The sequence below is a fragment of the Panthera tigris genome, chromosome E3 (genome assembly GCF_018350195.1).
Source record: "Panthera tigris isolate Pti1 chromosome E3, P.tigris_Pti1_mat1.1, whole genome shotgun sequence".
Lineage (NCBI taxonomy): Eukaryota > Metazoa > Chordata > Mammalia > Carnivora > Felidae > Panthera > Panthera tigris.
This window is the reverse complement of record NC_056675.1, coordinates 38026709-38052634: the sequence shown is the minus strand read 5'-3', so window position 1 is coordinate 38052634 and position 25926 is coordinate 38026709. Positions and strand designations below refer to the sequence as shown.

At 49.1% G+C, this 25926-nt stretch overlaps 1 protein-coding gene across 1 annotated transcript in view; it reads right to left on the bottom strand.

The window, feature by feature from the left end:
* ADCY9 (adenylate cyclase 9) overlaps window positions 1-25926 on the bottom strand; it is a 120094-nt gene that overhangs the window by 13248 nt on the left and 80920 nt on the right. The window contains exons 3-8 of the mRNA XM_042972417.1: window positions 23414-23604; window positions 12015-12119; window positions 10876-11093; window positions 6137-6239; window positions 4997-5205; window positions 975-1134 (exon numbers count right to left, since the gene is read on the bottom strand). Of these exons, the coding sequence (XP_042828351.1) occupies window positions 975-1134; window positions 4997-5205; window positions 6137-6239; window positions 10876-11093; window positions 12015-12119; window positions 23414-23604 (986 nt within the window). The remainder of the gene's footprint in view (window positions 1-974; window positions 1135-4996; window positions 5206-6136; window positions 6240-10875; window positions 11094-12014; window positions 12120-23413; window positions 23605-25926) is intronic.

Here is a 25926-nt window from a genome sequence, read left to right as displayed (position 1 = left end):
AATCGCCCAGAGCTTTAGGCTGCAAGTGTGCACTAGCACCAAAGTTCTCCAGATGTGTGGGAACGGCATGAGTCACGCCAGAGGAAAGGGAAGGCAGGCCACCAGTCTGAAAACCACCGCCGTTTAAGTGGTTACCTTTAAGAAGCCTTCCTTCAGGCATCCCGCTAGGTGCCAGCAGAAATGTAATTTGGGGTATCAAATGCAGTCAGCCCACCCAGCTCAGGTCACATTGGCTTTCACCAAAAACATGACCTTCCAGGGGCGCCTGGGTGGCTCAGTCGGTTGGGCGGCCGACTTCGGCTCAGGTCATGATCTCGCAGTCCGTGAGTTCGAGCCCCGCATCGGGCTCTGTGCGGACAGCTCAGAGCCTGGAGCCTGTTTCAGATTCTGTGTCTCCCTCTCTCTGACCCTCCCCCGTTCATGCTCTGTCTCTCTGTCTCAAAAATAAATAAACGTTAAAAAAAAAATTAAAAAAACAAAACAAAAACATGACCTTCCACAAGGGCATTAATTCACTCCTTCTGGGGTCTAAACAGGAAGCTCCTCCCTGATCAACAGCAGCCGATCCAGGGGCCAGTCACACAGCTGTGCTGGTCCTACAGACGAGCACTATCTTGTACTTGTCTGGAAACGTGGGGCTGATGCTGCTTGGTGAAACATGTAAGCAAACAGCTCATCTGGAGCTCGGCAAAGAGCAGGTGAGGTTGGAGAGGGCACATGTCAACCGGGCAGGGCAGCCGCGTACCCAGCCCTGTTGACTGTGCTCAGTGACAGGCCGCGTGCTCACCTCCCTGACTGCTTCAGGCAAGTCTTTTCAGAAGACAAGCACAAGGTGGTGACAAAGAGTTTGTCCCTCTTTAGAGGCCTATATTTAAACTGCTGTCCCAAGTCATCAGACTTATTTAAAAAAAAAAAAAAAAAAAACACGAAATTGTGCGAAAGAGCCCAGAAACAGGCACCAGGCCTTTACTTACGTGTATGTCGGTGTCAAATTCAGAGGTGACATGTGAATAGACGGCGAGAGCAGGGAGTGACACCAGGATGGCCCCAATGAAATGGCGCGGGAGCCAGCCGGCTATCCGCTCCAGCAGGCGCTTGGTACAAGCCATCACATCCTCCAGGAAAAACACCATCCTGGGACAAGGAGAAAAGGGGTGTCTGTGGGCAGGATCAGCCTGCCGGGGAAGATGAAGGCAGGAGACCCACAGGCTGCTGCCGTGGGTGTGGGGGCCGCAGAGCCCTGGCCCCTCACCTCTGGAAGATACCAAGGGAACTCGACTTGCTCAGCTCATCAGACCTTATTCGAAGGTCATTTGTTGCCTCCTGATAACACGTGTTTGTAGAAAGCCAAGCATAAGCTTCTGTGGGTCTCAAAGGAGCATGGAAGAACCAGGCACGGGAACATGAACAGGCCCCACCTGCTGTCCCAGCCTGCCAGGGTAGGGGTCCGGGGGCTGGGCGCTTTGGAGGTGTTTGGGGATTTGGCAGGGCCTTTCTGGTTGCCACGGGGACTGAGGGGTACTGCTGGCATCTAGTGCGCAGGAGCCAGGGAGGGGAGGCTCTACCCTGCGTTCTGCCCAGTGGCCACCTGCCCCCTGGACACCCACAGAGGTGAAAAACCTGCTGCTGCTGACCTCAGCCTAGAGCCTAGTTATATCTTGTTTTTTAACAGAAAGTGGTTTCTGGGTGGTACTATCGCAGTTATCTTCCAGGAATGGACTACTGTGTGAAGTGCCCTTGGCTTTGTTTGGGGCCTCAGCAAGGCTCACTCAGCAGTTCAGAAATCAGGTGAGAGGCTGCAACCCAGCTCACAGCACCATGCCACCAAACCCGCACACCTCTAGGGGTCCCTTTGTGGCGATCGCGCACCTGAGGACACAGCTGATGACTCTGTTATGACCTCCCCGGTGGTGCCGCCCTGGCAAATACAAGGTGAAGCACTATGTACTTGATGTATTTTATTTTTAATGGCTTTCTTGACTTTCCTCCTTCGTGTCAGAGTGAGGGCATTTCACGGGCCCTTCTGAAACTGTGTGTATGGGTAGGTAGGCTGTATTTCAGGATGGTGATGTGGACATCACAAAAAGAATCTTCATAAAGAAAGGAGAGCAAGTATGTGGGGCGCAGAACCACTGTTCTAGAGGAAGAACGGTTTGGGGTGAGGGGCCAGTACCTGGATGCCAGCAGGGGGAGATGGAGGAGGGCCACCGGGGTTCAGCTTGGGAGGGAGACCCACACACATAGACCCTCTCTCTGAAGCCTGGCCCTAGCGAGGAGGAGAAGGGACAGACCCACTATCCTCACCTCTGAGGGGGGGGGGGTGGTGGTGGTGCAGGCACTGTTGCTCAGCTTTGACACCAAAAGTTCCCCTCCAGGACCTCTGCCACACAGCCAGGTGCCCGTACCTTCTGTCACGGACACCTCAGCGCAGCAGCCACAGGCACGTACGCTTGACCTCCACCAGGAAACCGCAAATCTTGGCCATTTCCCACATGGAGCCAGACAGGCCCTGTCTGACCCTTTTAGGGCCTGGATGGGTCTGGCCTCCTGACACTCAAATGGATAATGGAGTCCTGGGAATATTTCCAAGACTAACCACAAATATGCTCAAAGGCAGAATACATAAGCCCCATGAGGAGGCAGAGGGAGCCAAGTTCCAAGAGGGAGAAGGCAGGACCGACAGGCCCTTCATGAAGGTCCCCAGGATGGCAGAGCTCTGAGGATGAGACCCACTGTGCTCATGCCCACCTGGGCTCAGCACAAAATGAAGGGAGTGCAAGGATGGGCTGTGACTGCGATGCAGGAAGGCTTCTGGAGGAGGGTTAGGCCAGCCACCAGAGCAGCTGCAGAACCGGCCTCCCTGGGGCACCCACATATTCTGCAGCACGGGGCTCCTGTTGACCTGGGATCCTAAAAATGCCCTCTGCATGGCGAGAGGAGCTCCATCAAGTTCCCGACCCCTCCCAAGCTTTGATGATACGGGCGAAGTGGACTTTTAAGGTCACACCAGTGGTCATTCAGGAGGAGTGGCCACCTCATTTGAAGGTGCTTGCAGAGCACGTGGGTGTGCCAGGCCCAGAACCCACCGGGGTGCAGCCAGGCCTGGCATCTTTGTGGCCTACAGCCCTTGGCAGTCTCCAGGTTAGCCCAGACCCTGTAGAACTAGCTCCAGTGGAACAGGGAACGGTGGTGTAAAGGGCTTTTTAAAAAGGCGTGGAGACAATGCTGGCCTCTGAGCGAGCAGGAGCCTTCTCTAACTGCCAGGACCTGTGTCACACAAAAACCTGGGCCCAGGGCAGGGAGCGCGAGGAGACTCACTGCAGGTGGATACCAGGTTTTCTTTGGGGTGGCAGAAATGTTCTAAAATTATCTGGTGATATTTGCACAACTCTGTAGGTTTACCAGGAATCACTAAATTGTACACTTACACGGGTGAATTTCTAGTACGTGATTAAAAAGGAAAAGACAAACCAGGGGCCTGAAGATGCCTTGGTTTGGGATCCCAGAAGCAGAGCTGATCTGGGAGTAGTTCCCAGGCAGCTCAGTAAGGGGTGCAGAGCCGCCCTGCAGGGGCCCGTAGGGAGGAATCCCTGGCTCTGCGCAGCGAGGCTCAGTCCTGGTGGGGAATCTGGGTGGAGAGCGCAGATGCACCCTGCAGTTACCTCAACCTGGAGGAGACACGAAGGTCAAGTGTGAGGCCTCCGGCAGCCAGAGAAGGCCCTCAGCAGAGAGCCCCAGGGGTAGAGGCCGGTGTGGGGGAATAAGGGGACGGTGAGCATGGGGATGGGGAGAGCGATCCAGACCATATACTCCAAAGCGGAGCGGCAGGGGCCTAGTGTTCAGAAGCCTCAGGGCTAGGCCTGAGGCTGCCGTTTCCTGTCCTGGGGTGTTGGGGAAGCAGAGCAGACACTCGAGGTCAGGGCCCTTCTCCCCGTTTCTGTTTTACATCCAGCTTCTGGGGGCAATTAGCAGAGGGACCGCCAGGTGAGACTGACAGGACTGGACAGAGGACACGGTCTCGGTGCCCAGGAGGCAGACGGGGGAGAGCAGAGGGCGTGCGTGTGAACAGAGTACCCTGTGCATTTGCATCTAGTCGGAAATATGCAGAGCGGCTGTGAGCGTCCCCAGGTGCTGGGCTGAACCCCAACATCGGGCTGAATGGGTCTTGAGGGCCTACCTTCCCTGAGGGGTCCCTGCTATCCATTCAGACCTTCTATCCATATGGGTCTTGAGGGCCTACCTTCCCTGAGGGGTCCCTGCTATCCATTCAGACCTTCTATCCATTTCTAAATGGGTTGCTTGTCTTTTCATTACTGAGCTTACATTCTAGATGGCAGACCCTCACCACAGCTGCGGTTGGCAAATACTCTCCCGCCTGCAGGCTCCTTTCACTCAGACCCGAGAAACGACAGGTGTTCTCTGGAACACAGAGGCTTTAAATTTTGATGAGGCCTAACTTATGTCTTCTTCCTCTGGCCACTCGTGCTTTCCGTGTCCTAAGAAAGCACTGCCTGACCCAAGCTGGTGGAGATGGAAGCCTATGATTCCTACTAACATTTTGGAAGTTTTGCTCTCACATCTAGAAGAGGTACCCATTGATTTGCCAGTGGCCACCCACTACGTGAGCCCCGGACGCTTCTGTCCTGTTTCTCTTCCCTTTCTAATTCCCTGTCTTTCCACTTGCTCTCTTTAAGTCTCTGAGCTGGGAGACTCAGGGGCTGGCTGGCAGCTGTGGGGCTGGAGAGGACATGGACCCCCTCTGGTAAGGAAGATGCTCACCTCTGCTGAGGGCCGCGGTCTGCGGAGAGGATGCTGTGCAGTGGGGCTGGAGGAGGGGAGGGGACAGGACCAGTCCCCCAGCAGGAGAGCTTGCAGGGGCCTCTGGCAGGAGGCGGGTCAGCGCAGCCTCAAGCCAACTGCGCAGCCATCAACTATGGAGCCAGCAGAGGGAGCTACAGGCTAAAGGCCGGAAAGAGCCCTGCAGGTGGGCCTTTACCTGACGGAGACCACGAGGGACAGCACCTCCAGCAGCAGGGCGGCACCGAAGACAGCCAGGGCGGCGGGCGGGGGAGGCATGGAGGCAGCCCCGTACTTCAGGAAGCAGGTGATGGACAGAATCAGAAACACTGTCGTCGACAGAAACACATCCAGGAGGGAGCTGAAGGTGGCGCTGGCAAAAGTCTTCACGGGAGAATTCTTTATAACCTGTGTGCGGGAAGGAGGGGAGGCGGGAGGCGTGAACCAGAGCTGCGGCAGATGGCCACAGAGTAGGATTTAGATGAAAGACAAAGCCAACGTTTGTTGAGTACTTGCCCACCCTGGACCGAATACAAGTGTAAGTTCTTTAAGGCAGGCCATCTCTACTGTCGCTTTTAACGAGGACACTAAGGCACAGAGCAGTTAAGAAACTTGCCCCAGGTCACACAGCAAGCAATTACAAACCAGTAAGTTCTCACAAGCACGTTACATAATGAGCCTGAAAGGTGGGTTATGGACTGGCAAAGGCAACGACTCTGTGTCTGTGAAGCCGTGTAACAGAAGCCATTTTCTGGAAGCTTCCACTGAATGCTGGGTCCCAGGTTCAGGGTGTGTGACAGCTGGCTTCATGTCAGCAGTAAGAGGCAGGGACTGAAGCTGCAGCAGATGAAAGCATGGGCACATCAACAGATAGTAAGATGCTCATGCCTTCAGTCAAGAGCCTGCTCGGGGCCTGGCCCTGTGCGGGCGCTGGGAGCTCACAACCTAATGGTGGGGACAGACAGGATCTGAAACGTCAGGGTGCTGTGGTAAACATAACAAAGTGACATGCATGTAGTGTTAGGGAGTCCCAGGGAAGGAAGGAGAAAATGAGGCAAATGCCAGCCAGCAATGAGCAGGGGGCCCAGAAAAGACATGCCTGCGATGCTAAATGATGGAGCACAGAAAGATCGGGGTTGTTTTCCCTGTGTGGATAAATTCACATGCAGACGCAGCTTGGGGCTTACAGACTGTGAGAAATCAGGAGTAGCCTTCGGTGTCCTGTCACTCAAGGCGAAAAAAAAAAAAAGCTTTGGCTTCTGCCAAAGCACAAAGCTGATAGCAAACTGTCCAGCACAAACAATAAATTTCTTTCATAGAAGTATGAGGGGAAACGCACCTCTTCTTGATAGCTGGTCCGATAGGATCGCTCTAGCTCCTGATCCAGGAAGTTCAAGCTGAACTGATTGATGGGTGGCTTGAAAAAATAATCCTTCATCAGGCTAGAAGAAACGAAAAATCCATTTGATCAACACTGCGCACAGTCATTGTGCTGACTGTATCAGAAGACCGCAATTTGCTGCCCCAACACCGTTCCCCAAGCATGTCACAAAAACATTGTCTGAGGGTCACTATGTGATAGACCCCGCCGGACCACTCCCTTAGGACACACACAAGTCTGGAAAGTGCTTTGTATTTCTAAAACACATGTTGTGTTTACTCTCCAAAAAAACAATGGCTGCCCACTGTCATTACAGCATACATCGTGAGAACCCTGCTTCTGGAAACATCTCTCAGTGTTTGAGGAAGAAGGCAGCTCTATTGTGCTAGAAAACGACTGCTTCTGGAGAGGCAGACATCCTGTACTGAGAAGACTTAGGCTGATTCCAAGGCTTCTGATGAAAACATCACTCGGAGCTGCTGTCCTGCCATTCAGAGCTCTGACAGTCAGTACCGCTGTCACAGCAGACAGGCTGTTATCACAAAACTGTTTACAGAGTTAGTGTAACTGGGGTGCTATTGTCACATGTGCAGATTGCGTGTGAAACCTGAAAAATAACACTCAAGGATTTTAATAGCAGAGAAATCAAACCTGCTTTATGTGATTCTCATTCTTTTGTGGGTTGCTAGCAAATACTAAAATCCTTTTTATTCTGCAGAAAATTACTATAAATTTAAGAGAGTGTTGACATGTTTTCAGAAGGCAAATACAACCAGGGAGTGTAGTCTCTTTCCCTCAGACAATAACTTCTGCAATTAAATCAGATAAAACAGATACAGTCCCTCCCATGTGCCTGACACACAGTGGGGTTCACATAGGCACGCTCCCTCCTGTCCCTGAAGCACAGTGGACTCTCTCCTTCTGTGACAGGTGCTCAGGACCTCACTATACTCATACACTCAGAAGAGAGAAAATTCCATCCCCAAATGTTGACCCTCGTCATCCTTTCCACTCAGGAAGTGTAGACAGAGGAAAATCAACACAGCGGCTATAAGGACGATGTGCAACGGCCACAGTTAGCAGTCAAGGGACAGGATCCACACAGCCAGAAGCCGTGCTGTTCCTCTGAAATTAATACTGGGAAGTTCCATTTCTGGGAACAGAGATTAGCTCCTTTTGGACCAATCCCCTCTCAGATAACAATAAACCCTGGACAAGATTATAAAAATTACTCCTGGAAGGCAGTACAGACTAACCAAAGCAGACAGAAGATGGAGGAGAGTCAGACTTGGAAGAAGAGAACAGCACCAGCTTAATTTCCCCCTTTTTTTTTTTTTTTGGCCTGAAGACCGCCATTAGTCAGCAACACATGCAGGATGGCTAAAACTCAGATAGAAAAGCCACAATCTCGCTGTCTTGGAAAATCAGGAAACAATGTTTGGGGGCTCATGGTTGAGAAAATGGGGTTGAAAATCCCAGAGGAAAAAAAATAGAGAAGGGGCACCCCCACATTCACCATATAAGCTCTGCTCAAGTCTCTGGCTGACGCTTGAGGTGTGCACATGCACAGCAGACTCTGAGCAGCCTGATTCAGGCTGGAAAGAAAAAAGAGCAACTGCCTACCCTAGGGGAGGCAACGTTTGGTGTCTGAGTTTAGGGAAGTGAACTGCCTGAGGAAGGAAAGAAGGAAGTGAGGGGGGGAAGGGGGAAAGAGAGAGAGGGGGGAAAGGAGGGAGGAAGTGAGGGAAGAAAGGAGGGAGGAAGGGAGGGAGGAAGGAAGGGAAGGAAAGAACAGACGGAGGGAAGAAGGGAGGAAAGGAGGGAGAGAGGGAAGGAGGCAGGGAGGGAGGGAAGGAGGAAGGAAGGAAGGAAGGGAGGGAGGAAGTGAGGGAAGAAAGAAGGGAGGAAGGAAGGAAGGGAAAAAGGAAGGGAGGGAGGGAGGGAGGGAGGAAGGAAGGAAGGAAGGAAGGAAGGAAGGAAGGAAGGGAGGAAGTGAGGGAAGAAAGGAGGGAGGAAGGAAGGAAGGGAGGGAGGAAGTGAGGGAAGAAAGAAGGGAGGAAGGAAGGAAGGAAGGGAGGAAGGGAGGGAGGGAAAAAGGAAGGGAGGGAGGGAGGGAGGGAGGGAGGAAGGAAGGAAGGAAGGGAGGAAGTGAGGGAAGAAAGGAGGGAGGAAGGAAGGAAGGGAGGGAGGGAAAAAGGAAGGGAGGGAAGGAGGAAGGGAAGGAGGGAGGGAGGGAGGGAGGAAGGGAGGGAAGGAAGGAAGAGAGGGAGGGAAGGGAAGAAGAAAGGGAGGGAGGGAGGAAGGGAGGGAGGGAGGGAGGAAGGAGAGGGAAGGGGAGGGAAGGGGGAAAGAAAGAAAGAAAGAAAGAAAGAAAGAAAGAAAGAAAGAAAGAAAGAAAGAAAGAAAGAAAGAAAGAAAAAATTGAGACTCTTCAGAGTAATACAACAGAATCCAGATTTTCTGAGCACGACACAATCTAAAATTACACAACATGCAAAGAAACAGGAAAATATGATCCAACTCAACAGAAAAGTCATCAGTGGAGACCAATGTGAGATTACCAAGAGAATGGCACTAGAGGCTGGGGTTATAATGCATGTAAATGTAACACGTGTAAAAACTACAGCATAAGGGGTTGGAAGAGAAGAATGTATCTATACAGCTATAGGATGTCTACATGTTAAGTGAAATGATACAGCAGAACCTGGCTGGCTCAGTTGGAAGAGCATGTGAATCTTGATCTTGGGGTCATGAGTTTGGGGTCCACACTGGGTATAGAGATTAGTTACATAAATAAGTAAACTTAAAAAAAAACATAAAGTGAAATGATACAACATTAACCATAAGAAGACTATAAAAATTCAAGGATGCTTATCTGTAAGTTCTAAGGCAACCACCAAAAAGTAAAACAAAATAATGCAAAGAAGTATGGCTAAAAAGCCAGTAAATATATTAAAATGGAATTAAGGGGCAGAGATTTTTAGAATGATTTAAAAAAAGTAAGACCCACAAGAGACACACTTCAAATATAAAGACAGAGGTTGAAATTTTTTTATGGAAACTGATATACAAGGCAAACAGTAAGAACAAGAAGGCTAGAGTTACTACACTAGTATCAGATAAAGTGGTTTTTAAGACAGAGTATTACCAGGGATAAAGAGGGACACTTCAAAATGACAAAAGGACCAATTCACCAGGAATTTATAACACTCATACATGTGTATATACCTAAAACAAAAAGAGCTTGAAAATACTTGAAACATATACTGTCAGGACTAAAAAGAAACACCAACAATTCCACAGTCACGGTGACAGATTTAAAAATCCCTCTCTTCACAATGATAGAATAATAGACAAAAAGTAAAACACAGATGATCTGATACTGCCAACCTCTGGGACCTACTTGTGTTTATGGGTCATAACATCCTAAAAATGCAGAACATATTCTTTTCAAGTGCACATGGTATATTCACCAAAAGAGACCCATGTGAGACCATAAAACAAGTATCAATAAATGTAAAAGGACTGAAATCACAGAGTATGTCTTTGGCTACAAGGACATTAATCAGACATTAACAACTAACATAACTGAATACCATTCTTCACTGAAAGGAGGCGAGGCTCTTCGGAGAAATAGCCGATTCTTGAGCAGGGTCAGAGGAGATATAAAATGGGCCTGGAGTATCCTGTTGTGCTAGAAAAGGGTGCCCGAAACTTTGAAAAACAAAGGATAGGGGGGTGTCAAAAGGACATGGGGCCCAGCCCGAGGGGCGCTCTGCCTGGCAGATTCAGGACAACTGGAGCATCACACATAAAAAGGCCAGTGGTGAGACTGCATCCTATGAAATCCAAGAGGACTCCCTGAGTCCAGGCTGGCAACAGATGGATGCAAAAAGTAGTAAGTAAGGAGGGGCTCTTCTTCCTTACGGTAGGCCAAGGGCCTAATGAGAAGTGTGCGGTTGGTGCCGAGGTAGGAAAACTGACACTTTGCACCACCAGAGCAAAGACCGTTCCAGGCAAGAACCATCAATGGAGATGGAATCCAGGGCAGTCTGATGAGGAATGGAGTACGTGTGTGGTCTTCAAGTCCCACTTAATTGTCTCGAGGAGACAATAACTACAGACTGGAGAAGTCAACAGCACCGGCCTGGGTACTCAGAATCCCTACCATTGATGGAAGACAAAGGGCGCCGTGTGCCTCTGGATAGGGAACCTGAGAAGGACACATCATATCTGTGGCCAAAATTTCTGGCCAAACCGGAATATGAACTGTAGATTAGATAAAATATTCCATCTGTGCTAAATTTCCTGAATTTAGGAACCATGGTTATGTAAAAGGACATCTTTGTATTTAGGAAATACACAATTTAGGGACAAAGGGCATGATGTATCCAACTTACTATCAAATGGTTCCAAAAAAAATAAAACATAAATTTCATAGAGAGATAAAGGAGGAGAGAGAGAATAAAACAAACATAGTAAAATGTTACAAGTTGGTAAGTTGGGCAAAGAGTAGAACGAGAATTCTTTGTATTATCCATGCAACTTTTCTGCAAGTTTCAAATTACTTCAAAATAAAGTAAATTAGTGACAGTGGAGGGCAAACACATGGGGATCAGCAAATTCAGAAAAAGGGAGAGACCTCTACCTACAAACCTGCAAACCTTCACTTTCACTGGGAAATGGCTGATGCTTACCTGTCTTCTTTGATAACATCAACAAAATGGGCGTCTGTTTTCTCCCGGATGTTCTTGAATCTCAGCGGAAGGAGAGCTGACTGGTCCAAGCTCACTCCTGCCCACCTTCCCTTTTCCTGTAAGATCTCACACAGGGAGGTCTGACTGTTGGTGAGCTTCTCCTCATGGGGAGGACTCAGAAGTCCATTTTGAGTTTTGGAATTAGGAGCTCCAGGAGCCTGCCTCAAGACAAGGGGAGTGGGAGGCAGACACAGAGGCTGAAGTGCAGGCATGTCACAGTGTTATTCCATCCCGGCCTCCACCACACCGGCCCTGCCGCACGACTGACCAGCACCCTCACACCTCTGTTCCGATCTGACGCTCGACCTCTCCACCCACCCGCTTCTCCCCACCCCTGCTATTTTGTCAAATTGCACCTCCAGGGGTCGAGGCAGCCAGGAAGGTGACATCGTGGGAAGGACCAGTAAGGAGGTGGAGAGAAGGCCAAGGAAGAGTTGAGGCTCTCGGAGCTTGCCAACCACAGAATCGGCATTGCAGAGGGCTGTGGGGGAAGCGGCGGGGGGGCGGGGGGGGGGGGGCTGGGGCGGTGGATACGGTACGGTACAGGGATCGATCAGAGGGAGGGCGGAGGAGAACAGACGCAGGCCTCCCGGGAGAGTCAGCCTTTATAAGCTGTATTCAAAGGGCTCCCGGTTTGGTGCTTGTCCTCCCTTCCTCTGCGGTCCTGACTCTGTCTCTGGGTGAGACTTCAGTGGCAGTGTCCTTGCTGCCAGCCCTGACCCCAAGCCTCTCTTCACGACACATCTCTGCTCCTGCAGAGCCCCCTCGTGTCGCTGCATGTGCACGTTCTGCCCCGTGCTCTGGCCCCACAGACCTTCCCTGGCTACAGCAGTCTGCATCTTGAAGCTCTGAGTGCCTGCGAAGGCAGGCATGTGATTACTCCACTTCACGAGGGTGAGTCCTGACTCTCCAACCCGATCTTACTGGTCTAGTCAAAACCCAAAGGACGAGAAGGTATGGGATGGTGTCGCCCACGGGGAATTATTCTCAGAAGTGAGAAGCCGACAAGACAGGAATGCCACCAAGGGTGGATGCACCGGGAGAGGAGCTGACGGAAAGAACAGCCATGAGCTTGTTACCTTGGTGCTGTTTTTATGCTCCTCTTGACAGCCGTTTTGGACCGCTCCTCCTTCTGCACCAGCTTCCGATTTGGGGGCGAACGTGATTCCGCACGAAGGGCAGGTCTACAAGAAAAACACATGCCGTAGGAACACACCCAGAAAGCACAGCCACAACCCGTAATCCAATCAAGTCTATCAGGTGCAATTGGTTGTGGCGCCGAATGGTTTTAACCAAGTGGAAGGCTTACTGAGCCACTTGAGCATGAATTAAAAACAAACTGGCGAAGTGAAAAACGGAAACACGACCACACAGACTGGTACGTGAACACTCAGGGCAGCGCTATCCGTAAGAGCCAAAAAGTAGAAACAACTCAAATGTCCATCAATGGATGAAAGGATCAGCAAAGTGTGGAACACCCACAGGATGGAAGAGCATTCAGCCATCAAAAGGAATGAAACCCTGACACGTGCTACAACATGGATGAGCCTTCAAAACACTGACAGGTGACACGGGCCGGACACAAAGGACAACATTATTACATGATTCCATGTATATACAATGTCCGGAGAAGGCAAGTTCATAGAGATAGTAAGGAGATCAGTGGATGAGGGGATGAAGGAATGGGGAGAGAGCTAAAGGACGTGGAGTTTCTTTTGGGAGGTGATGAAAATGTTCTAAAATGGACTGTGGTGACGGCGGTACAATCCTGCAAGTGTACTGAAACCCACCAAATTGTCTACTTTAAAAGGGTACATTTTGTGTGAGTGTAAATTAGATCTCGATAAATCTGTTATTAAGCCAACAAACCGGCCACTAGCCTACACAAGCTTCTCAGGCTGTGTGTGACGGTGAGCTGTTTGTATACAACAGGCTGAAAAGTCAGAGGGACATGTTTACAGACGCAGGAATTCTCCGAAGCTTGAGCAATTAGCTGACCCAGAAAAGACAGGTGGAGGCTCAGCAGGGACAGGCGGAGTAGAAAGGGCAGGCTTTGCCTCTCACAGCCAGGGCGTGGAGCTCCCTGTTCAGACTGCGGACCTCAGTCCTCTCACCTACACACAGGAGTGGGGATGGCTGCTGCAGACGTGTGGGAAGAACTAAGCGAGGAAGATGGCGACTCGTGGCCTTGCTCCCGGCGCTCAGTGCATGCTGCACCGACTTACTCTTACTATGGACGTGATCCTGCGTGCCGGCAGCCGCCACCAAGACAGCGACTAACGGCTGCGGGTGGAGAAGACGAATGGCAGCAGGACAGATCTAGCGGCACTCTAGAACAATTTCTAGCATACTAAGCACCGTTAAACACTGGAATACATTATAGAAGGCTAGACGTTATTTTAGAAAGTTAAAATAAGTATCATTTAGGGGCACCTGGGTGGCTCAGTCGGTTAAGCATCCCACTGAGATCATGATCTCATGGTTCACGTGTTGACAGCACGGAGACTGCTTGTGATTCTCTCTGCACACTCACTCTCTCTCTCTCTCTCTCTCAAAATAACTAAACTAAACTAAATAAATCAATTAAGTAAGTATCATTTAGGGTCCAAGGGCAAGGATATGACTTACATCACATCTGAAGTTAGATTTCAGGCCTCTACTATTTAAATAAAAGAAATAAAGATTCTAAAGAGTTGTGTCATCTGGGAATCTGATGCAATGTACAAGTATGAACACTCACATTCATTTGCAAAGTGGCGATATATACACCAAAGCAGCAGGCCTCCGACAGGCCCAGCAGGATTCCCGAGGGTGTCCTGTGGTGGGGCGAGGGTGGGAGTAAGTGGCTCTGGTAGCGGCAGTGGTGGCTGCTCCTTTAGGGCCACACTGGTTTTGCAAAGGCCAACTGGCAGCCTAGGGGGAGAGGGGGGTACAATCCGGTGCAGGGGACGGTCAGAGAGACTCTAAGCTGGGTCATACCCTGAGGGTCTGGGGCTTTCCCTAACCTCTTGAAGACACAGTGAAAGAGTAACAGCTACTTCTCTGGCCACTTTTTAAACTTCAAGGCTAGAGAGGTAGCATAACAACAGTAGTTCTAGCTAGCTTCTAGAAGTTACTATAGTGATTACTGGTGTGTAACACAGTGATCAGAGGCCGTATCATGGACCAAATCCTGGTTCTAACACATGATAGGTACGAGACTCCCTGGCCTGTTTCCTCCTTTCTGAAACAGGACTGTGTCTCCCGCTACTGACCTCCCAGAATAGAGTTGAGCAGGACGAGGGAGCCCCGTCCCGGCCCCGTGGGAGGACTGTGCACGAGCGAGCGGGAGCGCACATGTGCTCACCACACTGGGCTGTGCCTGCAGCGTCAGTGAGCACTCAGCAAATGCTGGTCCTTAACAGTAAAACCTCGGGTTCTAAAGACAGCACATCTGGTCCTTTAATGTCCTTGTCACAGACAGAGCAGCCAACCTCATTATCTCTTGGCATCGTTTGTTCCTGAGTACTTTTCTCTCCTCAAGCACAGAACATGTACTTTAAAAACAGGCCCTGTGCTTCTCAGACATTGCCCATGGCACGCTGGCGTCACACATGAAAGATGTTTTAAGCACTCAGAGCCACAAATATGCAACAGTGACTATCAAACCTACTGGACACCAGAGGGCACACACCCTCTGTGAAGGAGTCCCTGGGTACGCTTCGCAGGCACACACCCTCTCTCTGAAGGGTGACTGCGAAGGGGCTGGAAGAAGCCCGTGGAGACCAGGAGTGTCCAGGGGGATTGGCTGATCTCAGGAGCCTGGGACAACTGGGCAACCCAAGTCTACATCTCTGTGACAGAGAGAGGCCACGGGGCCTGTTCCCTCCCGTAATAAAATGTTCTAATACAAAGGTGAGGTCAGGTGGCCGGCCCACAAAAGAACCTCCGGGAGCAAAGGTGCAGACATAATGGTCATCATGCTCTAGAGACTGTGCTCTGGGAGGTTCAGGGGCTTGTCAGAGTCACACGTCAAGCAGCAGAGAGCAGGCCCTGTGGCCGGGACTCCCAGTGGCCTGAACAGTGCTCACTAGTCCCTCTGCATCCCCCCAGCAGCTTCGTGCAGGCAGTGTAGGCCCTAGGAGCGGGCGGCAGAAGCAGCAGCCCCAGGAACTTGCAGTACATGGATCCAGAGGATCCTTTCACTGCGCTTTGAAAATGTGGCTCTTTGTCCTTCTATTTCTTCCTCATCTACTTCGCTTTTGGGGGACAATTTTACTGATTAAATCTTTAAAACAAATGAAACAAAAAGCCTTAGTGAAGTCTGTGCACTGATGGAGACTGCCTCACAACCGAATACTCCCTTCTGCTGTGTGGTGAGGATCCCCTCTGCACCAGGGAGGCCCCCGCAGGCCACAGAAGGTGGGCTTGTCTCCCTCTCCACCACCCACAGAACCTTTAACTATTTTCCTGCTTCGTGTTCATCTGGGTGAAAACATCTCTTAAACTGATTTTTGCGAAGCACACAAGACACCTCTGAGATGTTTCCCCACCCGTTAAACACCCGGCTCTCCTCCTACGGAGAAGTCCTCACTAGGAAGAGCATTTCGGACTTCAGGGAACTCTCTGGGGTACCTTATCACCTTGGGAGGCAAGGTGTCCAACAGCCCGATACAACGATACGGGATTGAGAATCCCGATGTGCTGAGGGCACAGCAATGCCCAAAAACCAGGTCCTTATCCGCACAGTGTCTGGGGTCCCGTGTGCCTGACAATTACTCCTCGTAAAAGACCATGCGGCCGCTCTGAGGACACAACGCTTCATCAACAGGGGGAGTCAGACTGCAGGTTCATGGTCCCTGAACACCATACAGCCGTTCTCTGGCCTCCGTTCCTAACACGGGGAGGACCCAGGAATAACCCTGGCACTGTGATCTCCTGTGCCTCACTCCCCTGAAGTAACCCAAGCAGATGACCACCTCCTGGTTCAGTGGCACTCCTGGCAACTGGCACCAAGGGAAGCTTTACTAAGACCAGGTAGGGTCCCCAAAACAGAGCTGTAGGGGCGAAGGAGTGTGCTGGCTGCTGCCTCGGAAACCCGAGATCCCTTGGAGAACACCCAAGAACACACTCTGCATTTTCCCAGATGATGTCTGCTCCTGCCCCAGCACGGACGTCAGCTTTGGAGCGGAGATTATAACTACCTCTCCAACACACTAGAACATAAACGCATTTGTTTTAAACCCATTTCAATGTACACATGCTCCATTCTGTTCAGAATACATGTCATAGAGGTAAAAAACAGGTTTTTCTTCAAGGCTCTCTCTCTTCACGAGATACATCACTTCCAAGCCAACAGCTGTCCTTTTTCATAACTGTCAAGGAAGGGAGCAGGGAGACCTCTTTTCTGAGAATCGAAGAGGAAACATCAGAAAGGCCTGGCTTCACCCGTTTGGCCTGCTGAGTGTGACTTCGGCGAGCTGTCCTGGGACCCAGAAAGGCAGAGCGTGCTCCCAAACTTGAAACCCAGGCTGAGCGTGACAGACAGGAACGTGCAACGTGCAACGGTAACGACAGACAGACTTCCTGAGACCCACGAAGGGCTCTGCATTCTCTGCCCGTAGTCCTCAGAAGCACCGGGAAGCAGACGCTGTGATCAGCTCCCTTCTACACATGAGGCAGAGAAGAGAAAGGACTTGCCCAGAGTTATGCAGTTAGAAAACGACAGAGGGGAGCTGAAGCCCAGGTGGCAGCACCCTGGACCCTATCCGAGCATGTGGCCTCTCTGAGGGAGCAGGAGTAAGTCACCTGCCTTCTCCTATCCTTGGCGGGCCAGTGCAGCATCGCGGAAGCTAGTGGGTTAGCAGAAGCATGAACACTTCCGAGTAGATGATTTCTGCAAACAAAATACTAGAGGAAAATAGAAGCAGAAATTGTTACAGAAGAAGTAAGGCAACTTAGAAGCTTTAAGAACAGAAAATGCACAGTCTGAGAGTACGGGAGGCAAAACAACAACAAAATAAAACAAAAACCTGTAAAAATCAGACCTAAGATCTCAAAGTCGTGGAGCACAGAGTCACAGAACCCTGCTCAGATTCCTGGGCCCTAAACGACCACTGGGTTTATTAAGGGAGGCTGATAAGGCAAGCAGATCATTACTGTGCTGTGGAAATATTCCATCAGGAAGTCAAAAGAAGAAAATGTGTGGTTATTTGGGGAAATTTCATTTACGTGCAGTACTTTACTGCCTGATAATACCAGTTAAATGACGCTGGACACATCTTCCAGTTCAATTCACATGTGATATATCACAGAAATACAGTCAACATGGTATATTTATATTACACAGTATGATTAGAATAGCACAACTACGGTAAAAAGTTAGTACACGTACATTAGACGCTTACATCGTGAGACAACAGACTTACACGGAGTGGGAAAGAGTCCAGAGAGCTGCAGGCCACGTGTCGTCCCCAACCGTCCCCACCACGTGTCAGTTCCCGCTTCCACGGCCGTTTGCACCTCACAGCAACCACAGCGCGCTCATCAAGACGAAGTAATTAACACTGCACAGAACTACTAACTGCGCTACAGGCTCAGATTTCCCAGCTTTCCCCTGAGTGTCCAGTTTCTGTTCCGGGATCCCACGCTGCATTTAGCGTCTCCTTGTCTCCTCCAGCCAGTGGCAGGTCCTCTGTCTTTCGTCTTTGGTGACTTGTCACTCCTTCGGTGTCATGGTCAGGTGTCATGTGTTCTGTAGACCGGCCTCAAATCTGCACTTGTCCAGTGTGATCTCAAAAGTTGGCCAAGGTTTAGGAGTTGGGAGAAGAACCCCACAGAGGTGACGTGCCCTTGTCAATACATCACACGGTAGGGTGCGGGGGCATGCACGTGACACTGAGAGCCTTATTAATAGACATGCCAGCCTTCATCACCCAGTGAGGCAGGGCCCACCAGGTTTTCCACCGTGGAGTTACTATTCTTCTCTTTGCAATCAATAAATATCGGGGGGTGGAGGTGTTTGGAGGCTGTGCAAATATCCTGCTTCTCCTTAAACTTCTACCTACTAATTTCAGAACTCACTGAGGGACCCTGCCTGCAGCAAATACCATGGTGGTGTCCCAGTGATGGCTCTCTCCCTCCCTCAGCTGGAACTCTTCTGTGAGGTTAACTGCCGACCTTCATGGGACAGGCTTCCTCTGACAGAAGGAAAAACACGGGACTGGAAATGGAGATACAACCTGGAGTCTTTTTTTTTTTTTAAACTTACTTCATATTCACATTCTGGAATCAGACTATTTATTTTGTAAGAATTTTATTAACATAGAGTTAACATACCATGCAATTTACCCATCTAAAGTGTATGTAATTCAGTGAATTTTAGTATATTCACAGAATTGTGCAACCATCACCACTAACAATTAAACCACCAGTTATAATAAATATGTAGTGTCTGAACTACAGACAGATACTACCTTTCCCGTTTCTGTAATGAACTAGAAGGATGGCCGCTCCCTCAGACTGAGCCCACGGAGCCCCCTTGTAATAATTTTGAGTAAAAATAACAAGGACATAAAAGAGTGACCACTTATTTAGAGTCATGAAAAAAGTCTCAGTGACGCCACAGAAGGATGGTCCCCGGAGCTAGTGACCTCAAAGGGAAAGTATTGCCCTTTTGATAACAGGACAGATGCTCCATGAATTGCCCCCATGTAGGCAAATCCACACCGTTAGCCTCATTACTGACTGTAAACATGTAGAAACTCCCTGTGTGCGTGCAGCCCCAGGGTTCTGAATAATAGATTAAGGTTAAATTCACAGAGACTGGGCGAGCAGGTGTCTTGTCAATGAGGTCCTTCACAGATGAACCGAGATGCTCTCACAGCTCACACACGCAGTTCACTAGTTAAGACTGATGTGATAAAAAACCATCCACATTTCGGTTTTCGTTTTTTTGCTCTTCGCAGAGACGTCAGACCAGCTATTTTTACTGGCATGTGTAGTCTCAATCCATCCATCATCCACAGCATTCATGGAGATGGAGCGGTAGACACCTACTGCAGAGCTCAGGTCACACTGCACGGGCCCAGGTGCTCCTGCTCCAATATCACGTTTATGACATGGTCACGTCCCCTACAGCAAAATCTGAAGACCCTCCCTGGAGTCGGAACACACAGAGAAGGCAAGACCTTCCTGAGAGAGTCAGTGACTCCTTGTGGGCAAATCAAAGCAGAGATCTGTCTCCTCTTGTCCTTCTTGACCCCCCACCCTGTGGTCAGCGTCCACTTCTCCACATGGAGTGAACAAACACATGTCCGGTAGTAAGTGAGCCTCCAAACCTAGCATTCATGGGCATGACTTCGGCTACTCCTCGCGGCAGCCCTGGGAGCTCGCCATCCACTATTTCACTGTGGACAGAGAAACTGAGTGACAAGGCTTTGGGAAGGCTCTTTGATTTTAAGTTCTGGCTCTTTCCGTGGTACTAAAGCTCCCTTCCATGACACTGACATTTAGAGTCCTTGTCTCCTTCCCTGGCTCCCCTCTTGATTCCTCCTTCCTCTACTCCAAACCTTAGAGCTTTCTTTGCAAGCTCAGGCTCAGACAGCTGGGCGCTGTGGTGTTGGTCGAACCCGTCCCGCAACAGGCTATGGCAGGGCCTTCCTGATGAGAAACCCTCACTGCCCCACTCAAGAAGCCAAGACTTGGGCGTGGGAAGCGCTCCCTCTGATCTATGACATCAGGGCCAAACCCTTTATCCTTTGACGTCACTATTTTTTCTTGGTAGGTCATCACAGACGAGTTTATGAAACATTATGTAAAACTACCCCAGCTTTGAACTGGGAGACAACCTGCATGGGACACGCGTCGAGGGGGTAGACAAGAGTACTGTGTTGACATTACCTGCTCCTATTCAGTCCTGCTCGGGCTTCTGAGTGCGGTCCTACTTGTGGCCTAACTCTGCAGAGCTACAGCTCTCTGTGTCTCATTCAAGAATTAAAAACTTGGGGCGCCTGGGTGGCTGTCATTTAAGCGACCGACTTCTTGATTTCAGCTCAGGTCATGATCTCACAGTTTATGAATTTGAGCCCCGCGTCAGGCTCTGTGCTGACAGCAAGGAGCCTGTTTAGAATTCTCTCTCCCTCCCTCCCTCCCTCCCTCTCTCTCTCTCTCTCTGCCACTTCCCTGCTCATGTGCTCTCTCTCAAATAAATAAACTTTAAAAAAGAATTAAAAACGTAAGCCAAAAAACATTATAATTATCTACCACATGCCAGAGTGCACACTTGGGAAAAGCATACGTTATTTAACACTTGGGGCCCTCCCGCATTCAAAGAGCTCACAGGAAGCTGCCCAAGAAACAAGCAAACGGGTAGGTTACAGCTGAATGGACCTTGGATTTGGAGATGGGGAGACAGCACAGTTAGCCAGAGGGGTCACACACAGGAAGCTGCAGTTCCGCCACCCGGGGCGAGGAAGAGAAGCCCAGAGGGAAGGGACGTGAGGAGCACCACGGGTGACAGGAGCGACGGGAGGACCAAGACACGCATGCTCTCACTTGAGGAATATTCACTCAACACCTTTCCCCAGTTTCTTGGTTCCTGCGAGAAGCTCCTTCCACTAGACAGTCATTCCTCCGAAAGGTGCTGCTTGAAAAAAGAAGTCTGTGGTCACCAAGGCCTGAGAGCACGGCCTCCGCATCCCTCTCTGGAGGCCCCAACGTGGCTGTCAGCACGCTAGAGGCTCTGAGCAGCCCTGGAGAAGAGAGACCCTTTCTCTTGCACACAGCCCCAGACTGCGCAGGTTTACGTGACCATACAACACTTTTCCGTACTTGATGCCTATTTCCGGCCTGAGAAACCACTGCTCAAGGGAAGGTACTTTCAAAGGACACAGTGCCTGGCACAGGCTCCTCCAACGAGCCGGGGCTTCCCACAGTGGGTGGGGAGATGCGAGGATGGTCACACAAACCTACATGAGAGCTGCGCTCGCTGGAGGAGGCAGCAGCAGCCACGAAGGGAAGAAGTGCGTTCCCAGGGAGAGTCGACGGACCCTGACGAAGGAGAAGGAGGAAGCAGTCAGTGCTTCCAGCTAACTAGAAAAACTGACCGGAGTACAGACCACGTAAGGCAAGAAACCAATGGCTCGTGTGAGGTGCTGACAGGTATTTGGGTTAAACCTGCCCTAAGAACCTATGAGCGGGCAGCCAGTATTTTTTCTGTTGTGCAAAAACTTACTCGAGGGAAGGCCTTACACGTACATTAGAGTGCATATAGCCCTTCAAGTAGACCTCAGTTTTCTGTCCTTCCAGCTCAGGACGATAGCTCTAAGGACTCCCTAAGTCACCCAGCGCTTCCTATTTGCAAGGCTTTCACAGAGGCCTGCTCTCACCTGATCCCGCACAAACCGAAGCAGAGGGGCGAGCCTGTGCCCCGCTGCCCTAGATCAGCAAGGCCTGGAGTGGAGACCGCGCCGTCCACCTCTCCACTCCAAGCGCAGGGCGGCCCTAGACTCAGATGCCATTACCCTCCCTGCACCATCAAAATGTCCCGAAGTTACACTTCAAGATCTTCCCTTCTGAAAGGGGCACAAAGATCTCCCACCACCCCAAATTCCTTTTGTCAGACACAGTTAACTTAATAGGTCACAAGATTTTCAGAAAACTTTCAATGATTATTTGGAAAATTTATACACAGCAACAGAATACGCTAAATAGTTTTTGTCCAGATTTTAAAAATAAAGACATTTATATCTATAACTATAGCTATATACATATCACTAGAACAAGAAACGTTCTTTTGGGATAAGAGAAAACCTTTTTAGGGTAATTTAGCAGTGAATCGCTGTCACTAAAATTGGAAGGTATGTGCTACGGATAGAAACACACATACACGTAATCTAACGTATCAGGCAAACACAACAAATCATTCATTTTTGGATTTGAGCTCTATTTTTCTATTTAAATGCAGTTCAGTCTGAAGCCTGGAGGAAATAATTTCTCTCCAAATAACGAAACTGTACCTGGAAAAGGTGTTTTTAACGTCTCACCCCCCGACAATTCTCCCCTGGTTGTGTGCAGGGACAGCCCGTGAGCCCGGAGCTCCGCCTTCTGACCGCTGCAAGTCACTGCCCCACGCGAAGAGGCTGTCTTCAAAGTGTGCAGGCATTAAGGAAGTATCAGATACCTTAGCTGTCATGCACGTGCCAGAGCATATGGGGAAGAGGCGGCCTAGCACCCTACCCCGTGGGTCCTCAACCAGAGGGGGTTTCACCCTCCTTCATCCCTCAGGGGTCTCAGGGGTTACTGGGCACTGTCTGACATTCTTGGTCACCATAATGGGGGGAGGGGGCGCTCCTGGCACGTGAAGGTGAAGGCCACGGATGGTGCTCAATGTCCCACTGGGCACAGGATGGCCCCCACCACGAAGAGTTACCTGGCCCGAAACGTTCCTAGTGCTGAGGGTGGCAAATCCCGCACTAAATTAACAAAGCGCACGATAAAAATGGTATCAGAGTGCTGTTAATAAAACTGAGCACAATTACACAAAATAACTGGACGGCAGGGACTATGGATTCTGGCAGAGGGAAAGGACCTGGACGCCCACATTGTGGTCCCCTCTGAGCTAGCTCTCAAAGCGCTGAGTGAATGTGGACAAGCAGGGACACACTGGATTAAAGTCATAACACCAGGCCATCGTCCTGACCTGTTTGAGGACACAACAACACAGTGAAGTGGAACTGTCAACAGTGCCTCTCTCTCTCTCTCTCCTTCATTTTTTTTTTTTTTTTATTAAATGGAAACCTCAAATATTTCAACCGTAAAAATAAACCAGAGATACCAGTAGGGAAAATGAAATCAAATGTGGAAGCCGAGGAGCAGCTCATAAACTGGAGTGGTTTTAAATGCCCACGGTCCGTCTGCCATGTTAATCCCGTGGTAGTTTATTATAACAGAAATGGGCACTTCTAGACAGTCGCCAGGAGGTCTCTGTTCCAACAATGAAATATTACAACATTCCTGGCAAGAATGCACTCTTAAAGTGAGCTACGCCACAAGATTCATCCACACCAACAAAGTTAAAATAATCATAAGACATTGGATTTCAAGAGACGTTAGGAGCACTTGAGAAAATGGTGTCTGCAGTAGGATACGAACTAGCTCTACAAGCAAGATGCGAGAAGAATCCCCTTTACTGTCATTTATCATTAGCTTTCAAAAATCCCAAAAGACAGCGTAGGTCTCAGAAAAAGAAAATAACTCGAGTAAGAAGCAAATTGATGCAGCGTAGAAAGAAAATGGAGGTGCATATATGTCAAAAAAGCAAAGGTATTAAAAAAGGCAAAATGCTGCTGACTTCAGACTAAATTTAAAAACTGCAAAAACCAAATTGCAGGGCGTTCCAAGTCGTCTGCCACAGACCCAAAGGCCGCTTATCATTTCACATGTGCTACTGCAGAATTAATACAAAGTTTAAGAAGTAGGAAAAAAAAAAAAAACTAACCTTAAGGTTATCAAAGGTTTTGACAGTCTGCGCCAAGTCACTGACACTCCCTGGCGATGCTGTCCCCTGTCCCCTAGGGCCTGAGGACACCCGTGAGCCGTCAATGACCTCATAGCCAGAAAGCAAGGCCTCTGAACAGCTGCAACGAGACTCCTTCGCTCTCTGACCCGCTATCAGGTATGTCTTCAAACCTATGGATAAAAATTACAATCAGCACAGATGGAAACCACCGTTGGTTGAAATGCAGCTCGATCTTGCTCTCTATGCAGGACATGCTCCTGAAAAGTGGAGAGTAAAGTGAAAATATGAATGTCATATTTTACTACTGATTTCCGTGATCTTTTCAGAGACGTGCTGACTCGGGGAGAATGTCTGCCTCCAAAACACACCATTTTCTTATATCATGTTTTCTTTGAATTTTGGCTGCACATTTTCCCTTGAGGGCTGAAATGAGCATTAAAAACTTCCTCCATGAAAGGGTCACATGACCGCTTTGTGACAGCAGCCGAGCGGAATGACAGTCCACCCTAGACACTTGTTCGGTCAGTCTCTATGTAAGGGTGATCTAGAATATGGACCGCTTTACCACGTCAGGATTGCAAAACTGCCACGAAAAACGAGACCATAATGTGCACCAACAGGGGTAACTAAAACCTCCCTTGATTCAGATTATTAAGTATGGGTCTTCTGGTGGATCTAGAACATGGATTCTGTCAACCTGTACTCCGTGAGAATTTAATTCTCTCACAAAACCCTCATTAAAAAAAAAAAGTTAGTTAAATGGACAATTAACTGACGTCTTTACAATTCTCGTTACAGGCTGAAATAACAGAAACATACGCCACACCATGAAGTAGCTCTAATGGGCAGGTAGCTCCCCGCTGTGGGTATTCAGAACTATCTGCTGAGAAAATACTAAGGAGCAGCTTTTTCAGACAGAACTCAAGCCATTTCTGAAAATGAAGCAAACCTTATTTAAATGAATCCATTGTTAGTCCTTACTGAAATTTGACGAGACTGCAAATTTGTTACGGGGAGTGGGAATGTATGTAATTTGTTTAAAAAACATTTATCGTAGGACTAAGGTATGTTGTTCCTAGAGAATAAAATCAAGAACACAATAGGTCCCTGTCCTGGAGAGTTATAAGCTCCAGCAGAAGGTGGTAATGGAAAAGCATCACACAAAGATTTGATCAAGAGGTGAGGTGTCTACACTCCTAAACCCATACAGGTACTTATATTCAGTACATTTTAATAAATGCTTTAAAATTAATTACCTAATTACTTAAAGAAAGCGGGGGCAACATCTGGCTGGCTTAGTCTGTAGAGCATGTGACTCTTGATCTTGGGGTTGTGAGTTCAAGCCCCGCAATGAGGGTAGAGATTACTTTAAAAAAGTTAGCTGGGCGGTGCCTGGGTAGCTCAGTTAAGCGTCTGACTTTGGCTCACACGTCAGTGTGAGTCCTGCGTCGGGTTCTGTGCTGCCAGCTCAGAGCCTGGAGCCTGCTTTGGATTTTGTGTCTGGAGCCTGCTTTGGATTCTGTGTCTCCCTTTCACTCTGCCCCTCCCCGCTCATGCTCTGTCTGTCTGTCTGTCTCTCCCTCAAAAATAAATAAACATTAAAAAAATAAAAATAAAAATAATTAGTTGGGGCACCTGGGTGGCTCAGTTGGTTGAGCATCTGACTCTTGATTTTGGCTCAGGTCCTGATCTCAGAGTTGTGGAATCGAGCCCTGCACTGGGCTCCCGACCAAGCATGGGGCCTGCTTGAGATTCTCTCCCTCTGCCCCTCTCCCTGGCTTGCACTCTCTCTTACTCTCTAAAATAAATAAGAAAGTAAGGAAGTACGTAAATAAATAAATAAAATACTTCTAAAAAATTAAACAACCTAAAGATCCTGAATCAATTGTCTTTCTTCATTTTATGGTTAGGACACCATTTCACCATTCAGTCAGTGGTCATCTACCTATCTCCTCATAAAAATACTACGTGGTGTTTTCAAGTCACCTGTTCTGAAACTGAGAATTTGACAGGAGCCCTGGAAACACCCAGAGAAATCCCAGTGCACATCCAGGTCACAGGTGGAAATCCAAAGACTGAGATAAGTAACTTCAGCTGCTGACCCCAAAGGAGACCCTAAAATGCTCACTTTTAACTAAGGTCCTAAACTTCCGGATGTTTTTTTTTCTTCAACAAAACACACAATGTCCAGGATCAATCACATTCATAACGAAATATGTGTATAACCTTTAAATGGAAGCATGAACTTAAGAAGAAAAGAAAGAAAGAAAAAGAAAAAGAAAAAGAAAAAGAAAAAGAAAAAGAAAGAAAGAAAGAGAAAGAAATGGAAGCATCAACTGGAATTTGACAGAGGAGTAAAAGTACATTTGTATGAATTCCTCTGACTGCATCACAGATGACACTGAGCTCACTTGTCATTTTGCCTTGGGAGGGTCAAAAAATGAAATCTCTGGGGTGTCTGGGTGGCTCCGATGGCGAAGCATCACTCTTCA